This window comes from Cryptomeria japonica, chromosome 5, assembly GCF_030272615.1.
Source record: "Cryptomeria japonica chromosome 5, Sugi_1.0, whole genome shotgun sequence".
Lineage (NCBI taxonomy): Eukaryota > Viridiplantae > Streptophyta > Pinopsida > Cupressales > Cupressaceae > Cryptomeria > Cryptomeria japonica.
The window spans coordinates 874,632,267-874,639,207 of NC_081409.1; the positions used below are offsets into that span (position 1 = coordinate 874,632,267).

General features: G+C 33.8%; 1 protein-coding gene across 1 annotated transcript; it reads left to right on the forward strand.

The window, feature by feature from the left end:
• Positions 1 to 2,710: 2,710 nt before the first annotated feature.
• LOC131067392 (ethylene-responsive transcription factor ERF003) lies at positions 2,711 to 5,439 on the forward strand. The gene is made up of 2 exons (XM_058002369.2): positions 2,711 to 3,274; positions 4,391 to 5,439. Exons 1-2 carry the CDS (start codon positions 3,195 to 3,197, stop codon positions 4,932 to 4,934), a joined length of 624 nt encoding a protein of 207 aa, XP_057858352.2. The 5' UTR covers positions 2,711 to 3,194; the 3' UTR covers positions 4,935 to 5,439.
• The last annotated feature ends 1,502 nt before the right edge of the window (positions 5,440 to 6,941 follow it).

The following is a 6,941-nucleotide window of genomic DNA, read 5'->3' on the forward strand; positions in this document are numbered from 1 at the left end:
GACAACAAGTAAGAAAAACATGAGTATGTACATAGCAGTATGAACATTGAAAAGCTTTCTGATATCTGTGGAAAACTTCAGGAACATTATATTCTACTTTATTTGGAGGTAATGATAATAAGAATCAGGACCCTGCTTATCAACTAAAGTGAGAACAAGGCATGTTCTATGATCATAATAAGAAGACACCTTTTGTCAGTATATGGGGAAGGAAAGATATTACACTGTAATTGACCTAATTATGTGCATGCATGATCTTTGCAGCAGTTACAGTTAAGTCAGGAATATGGTCAGAGGGATCAGAAGTACATAGCAGCCTTTGTAAAACATGAAAATCACCTATTCTAATTCTACACTAATTTGGATTGAACCAACTTTGAATCATATCTGCATAACATGGTGTTCTTCCCTTCTGACAATTTTATTGACATTTTTGGAGAATCACATGGCCCAAAAACCTGTAATTCATATAGTAGAAGTATACTAGCACTTCAGAATCATAATTATTTAATTTTAGTATGATTTTGTTAAATGTTTATGTTGTTTTTTCTTTCAGAAAAGCAGTCTCAATGACTTACATTTCATATGAAATTTCAGATTTCCAATAAATAGAAATACGTTTGTACATTAAAGTAAAATCTCTTGTTTTATTTGAAGAATTTGTACTGCATCATAGAAAAATACAAATGTAAATTCTTTTGGTAATCTGAAATGAAAATTTTATTATATTGAATTTACATAATTATATAATTATTCAATATGGAAGCACAACTCTTAAACTGAAAATCATATAAAAATATTTGTAAATTCTTTTATTAACATTTTTATTTGATCAATTAATTATTAAGTTCATTTTTCAGGTGTTAGGTTCTGCACTATATCTGTTAGTGTTGTGGTGGTCATTGTTGTTTTTCAGCATTTAGACTGGTGATTTATGTAACAGTTTTTGTATTTGTTTTCTGAGTTCTGATGTTTTATCCAATCTTATCTTATCTTTGTAAAAGAGTTTGTGCATTTAAAAAACCTTTCTTTACTCTCAACTAAAAAATAAAAGGGTGACAACTTTTATCTTATATACAAATACTCAAAACTTAAAATAACAAATAGATGACCACCTAATTAATGCTAAGAGGCATTCTACAATGGTCACAAAGGATGGCATAAAATAGTGTGAGTGAACATACTATTATCTTAAATTTGACAACTGTTTACATGTCAAAGTATTAATATTTAACTATAAATATAATATTTCTAAAATAAAGAACACGGGCAATCTATGTCTATTTGTATATAGTAAATAAAATAATTTCAATTTTTAAGAAAATAAAACCATTTGTATATAGTAAATAAAATAATTTTTAAGAAAATAAAACCATTTCAAACTGGTTGCATTGTGATGGTTAAGTTATGGTATTGTTGTTCTTGTCATCAAGATTCAATCAAAGCGTTTACCCCTTATATTTTAAAAGAATAGTTTCAAATTGACATCTCTTGAATATCTTTAACCAAATGTATTTAAGATAACTAAATTAATTAATAGTTTTATAAACCTTTTTAACATAAGAAAAAATAATCTACAATAAAAACTACCTTATTTTAGTAAACATTTATAGTAAAAATAATTTTAAGGACTACCTTATTGTAGTAAACATTTATTGAAAAAATAATTTTACTTGGTTTCCTTAAAATGGCCCTTAGGAAAGTAACTATTATGTATGGGCAAAGAGGCCAAATATAGTTTGTACTGCACATTTAATATATTATTGAATTGAGATTGATGTCAATACATTCATAATGATGTAATGATTATATATAGTTGACCAGAGGTCGATCTGGACGTATTAGATCACATAATGCAATTAAAGAAATAGTTTAAGCATAAATAGTTTTTGAAAAGGCAAAGAAGAGTCTAGATTAATGACTGAACTCATGATTAAGCAGTTGGCTGAATCCTGAATGTTTGGCAGGCGACTTTTTCTAAAGTAGACTATCTCAAACTACCCAAATCACACAACAATACATTTGATGTTAAAACCTTTAAGAAATATTCTTAACTCTAAATCTTTTAGGAAAGATCAACAAAATTTATGCAAAACTATATGCAGCAAAATATTTAAATAATAATTAAAAAATTAAGATATTTTGTATTAATTAAATTTTTTTGATATTGCTAATATTTCATAGTGGATATATTATGTTGATGAGGATGAATCACACTTTCAAACATTACACTTTCAAATTTTAGTTATAAATAGATAAATATCTATTTTACATTTTTAAATATCTAAAAGTCTTAGGATATGTAACAAAATGTAACGATTACATATTGACAAAATTAACCTGCGCAATTACATCTAATCTCTCTCCCCTAAATCATCTTAATATGACCTATGAAACTGTTGGTAAAGGAATTATATTATTTTATGAATGTTAAGTTTCGTATAATTAATTATTTTTTTCTACATTGTTCTAGTTATTCCAATATGAAATTGGAACAATAATAATATCAAAGTAGGTGAGGGAACTGAAACTACTGCTAACAAGATTATTCTAGCTTAGGTAATTATCATGTGGTAATGGTCATCAGTCTTGTTATTATTGCTATGAAAGCCCTAGGCTTAACTGTGAACCCTCAAAGTAGGGTCTACTTATTAAATTGATAACCCTAAGCCGACCTTCATGTTTTTCTGAGAAGACATCAAGGAAAAGGAAAAAACGGGGAATGGTTGGTATCATGAAGACAAAAAAAATGCCCTCGTTGAGCAGAACGGCCGGAGGGCACTGCATGTGTTGTGTATATGCCATGGGTGTGTGTATATGTCATCAATGAATAGTGAGTATATCTTAGCATTAGACTAGATCTATATTGAATTGACCCTTCTTAGAAGCTAGTAGGCATATGCACATTCATGGAATGGTGAAAGTACATGCATATGCAGAGGGAGGAAAAGGAGGGAAGGTGATGGGCGGGAGGAAGAGTGGAAGGCAGCCATTGTTGAGGTGGGTCCTTTGGATGGACTTGAAATACAAGGACCCCATTCCCTCTACAAATTGAACACTCACTCCCATCCTCTCAACTGCATTCAATTCTACTCTCATCTGAGTGAGCAGCTGGTAGATTAAAGACTAAAAGTTAAGGAAACTATATTGCAAACTTCAAGGAAGAACAAGCAGCAGAGGAACCAGGCTGAATAATGGCTAGGCCCCAGAGATACAGAGGAGTCCGCCAGAGGCACTGGGGCTCATGGGTGTCTGAAATTCGCCATCCATACTTGTAAAAACTTACTTCTTTGTTCACTTGAATACCCTTTGAATTTATGACACCGTTTTTTTTTTCTATACTTTATTTTTATAATGAACTCAGCATAATCAAGTACCTACAATATGAATCAAGTGCGGAGTTTCCTACACTTGAATTTTGAGCTTTCACAAAATTGATGTTCATTGTTGTCGATCCCCCATATTGTTCTCCTTCTTTAATCTTCTGTTGCTGCAGTGATTGGTATTTTTATGACTCTACCTGCATACAATTGTCTGTACTAACACCTGCGTATATTGAGAAGGCAGCCCTTCCCCTGTTTTTGTCCTGCTTATTTTGTTTCTGTTGTGTTAATGGGTGGCTATCTGCATTTGAATCATAATTACTGTGTGCTGATATGTTTTTCCTTGCTATTGCATTGCTGTATGCATTATACGCATGCCCAGTTCTTGTTCTTAATGCCACATTCTGACGAAGTGTGATATATCCATGTAGATTTTGATGTTATAGTAATTGATTTTGTATATGTTGCTGCTACGAAAGCTTGGAGATCCTTGTTATTTTCATATTCTTGGAACTTCGTTTTTGTAATTGCTAAAAATAATTTGTCCATCTTGTTACAAAGTATTATATGTTGGTGACGGATGTTGATTTGAATGCCCTCCTAGTTGGATTTGCTGTAGGACTTATAGTTCTTGCAGAATCCTGAGCAATTTGCATCCAGCTTCATCAGATAAACCTTTCAATTTCAGAGTTGGGATGTTTATATCTACATTCACAACTCTAAAATTCTTCAGTGACAATCTCATTCATACAATATCCGTACGTTCTTTCCATTTGAGGGGGGGTTCATGCTAGTTTCTTAAATGCTGGATTTGCTACACAAACATTAAACCCCACTGTTCATTAAAATTGTTTGTACACAATCAAAAGCTAAAAACTTTCTAAGTTTTAGAAAATTGGATCGTATTTAAAGCCAAAAAGTTCAAGTGTTTGATCTTATTCATCCAAAATCTTATACGTTTCGTTTATTGTGGCTTCTGTATATTTATGGTAATTGTGGTGTAATTCCTGCTGGCCTTGCTGCATATGATTATACAGGTCCTGATCTCCACATGAATGTTATTGCAGGAAGACTAGAATCTGGTTAGGGACATTTGAAACAGCAGAGGATGCAGCCAGGGCATATGATGAAGCTGCAAGACTCATGTGTGGACCAAGAGCTAGAACTAATTTTCCATTCAATCCCAATGCCCCTCCAACGGCATCTTCAAAAGTTCTGTCCTCCACACTCACAGCCAAACTTCATCGCTGTTACATGGCTTCATTACAGGAACCCAGATTGGGACCATCAAAAAAGAATTCGACTGTGACATCAGACCAAAATACCAATATACATGGTAGTAATCAAACCCTTACTTGCCTCAAATTAGACTCTGAAAACTCCAACAATATTGGCATTTGGCAAAAGAAAACAGGGCCAAAGCATTCTGAATCGAACTGGGTCATGAAGGTGGAATTGGAAAACAATCAATATGGAATCAGTGCTACAGATGATGATGTTACACAAATGATTGAGGAGCTACTTGACTGTGGATCCTTGGAGATCTGCTCCCCAACTGCTTCTGCTGATTCCAGTATCACTACAACAGAGTCCATTGCTAATTACCCCTAATGATGACTGGCAGCACAAAATTTTGTAAAAATTCCTTGGTATGCAGGAGAGTTCCTCACCTCGTTGCTGCAAATTAATGCAACCAATGCACTGCAATCTGGTAATTATGTTAGACCGTGGAGTCAGAAAGGGATTTTAGCTATCGATGAAGTTCTAATAACTCACTCAGGCCTTTCAGTCCAAATTTGAACCAGAGTAGTTCAAATTTCAGAGATGTAGATCTTAGATATGATCTCTCTGATCTCTTTCTGCATTTCTAAAGGGGGATATTTATAATCAAATTTCCATATTTATAGATTAGGCCATTGGTATAATCTTGTAGCTGCTAGCTTCTTTGTTGAAGCACACTTCAATTAATGTATATCTACAAAATTACAGCTGATCTGCACTCTAATGTTAACTATAGTATATTCTGTAACGATTGAGTTTTCGACAGATACAGCTGAGGAAAATGTAAGTATTAAAATATCTTACATAATAATAGCTGGAAGTGGTATTGACTTAAGGATTTCCATGTAATCCAGGGCCACCTAGAAAAATAAGCGTTAAATCTTGTCAAACCAGAAGTTCTGAAGTGTTCCATTCATTCCTATTGAATAAGCCAATATGAATCTTCTTTCTATGTATAATCGGCTTATTTTTCTTTCTGCGTTTGTTAGTTTCATGATAGAGACTGTAGTTTAGTATTGGGTCTGCTCCTTATTCAAAAGTTTGCCTGTCAGATGAGGTTTAGATTAAATCTTACAAAACTAACAATTACTTTAAAATTTTTGGTTATGTTTAGCTAATTGAATCTATATTTCCAGTATGGGTTTCCATGTATTCTGTCTTTCCTTGACAACAAATAAGCTGTTAGATGATAAATTACAACCCAGGTGATAAAAATATCATTTGGTCATTTGAATTGGTAATTGTTATTGTAACTTCCTATATTCCCTTGAACAGATTGTTACATATCGAATCAGCTAGATGAAGGAGATTTGAATTTGGGGCTTTAGGCAAAACAAATTTGCAGCATCATGTGTGAATGAAGCTAGAAGATAAGCGTTAAGTGTTTCTTATCATCAGTTGGGAAAATGCCATTTCAATCCACGCGGTTGCAAAAGTAGAATAGGACAGATGCAGAGTAATTGATGTTAACATCAAATTTACCAGCTTGTGTGCACTAATGGCACTGTTACAGAACATGCCCTTAATTGCCGGAGCCCTCAGAGTCGGCTGGATGATTGATCAGGGAAGCAATGAACACCACTTGAAAATGGGTCATCTTTAGCTTTGTTGTGCTAGCCCAATTATGTTTCAGCTGAATGGGTTAAACCTTTCTTTTCTTTCTTTTTTTTTTGCTTTGCTATAATAATAAAGTTTGGAATTTGGTATTAACCACTGTTTTACAGGGATGTCTCCCTTTAAAAGAAATTAAAAAAAAATTGTGTTTTCTGTACGGAGACGTTTCCAAGACTTGGGGTTTGGGAAATGTCCCCACAACACTGCCATCTCTATTTTTGCTAACGCCGTCAGGCCGCTTGTTATATGGCACATGTCATTACATACTGATTGCAATTTTGAACTTTGTCGAAACTAGTTTGCCTTTCATGAGACATTTGTAGAGATGTCATATTACAGCTTTTACCTTGAAGATTTCAGTTGACCTCAATTTGTATATAAGCGCTGCCCTTCCCACTGTTGTGCTGCTATCCCTTCGCCATCCCCAAATTTAGACCCTTGGTCCCTCCATCCCCAGAACCCATCCCCATGTCCCGCATCCCCGTATCAGGAAATTCCGTGGAACTATGGTATTAACTTTGAGCCCACCAGGAATCAAGTCTTGCTGAGTGCAAGGCTCCAACATTGAAAAAGGATAAGATCGGGATCATGTTCCGGATGAATTTAGCAGAATGGATACCCATCAGTCCTTGGCTCTTAGCCAAACAGATTCTTGTACTCCTATATATCAGATAGCAAAAACGAATTTATAAACAAACCTCCATCAAAAACATTTTTTTTTTT

Coding starts and splice junctions, on each gene's coding strand:
- LOC131067392 (XM_058002369.2), top strand. CDS start 3,195: ATGGCTAGGCCCCAGAGATACAGAGGAGTCCGCCAGAGGCACTGGGGC. Junction 3,275..4,390: donor GAAATTCGCCATCCATACTT/GTAAAAACTTAC, acceptor ATGTTATTGCAG/GAAGACTAGAATCTGGTTAG.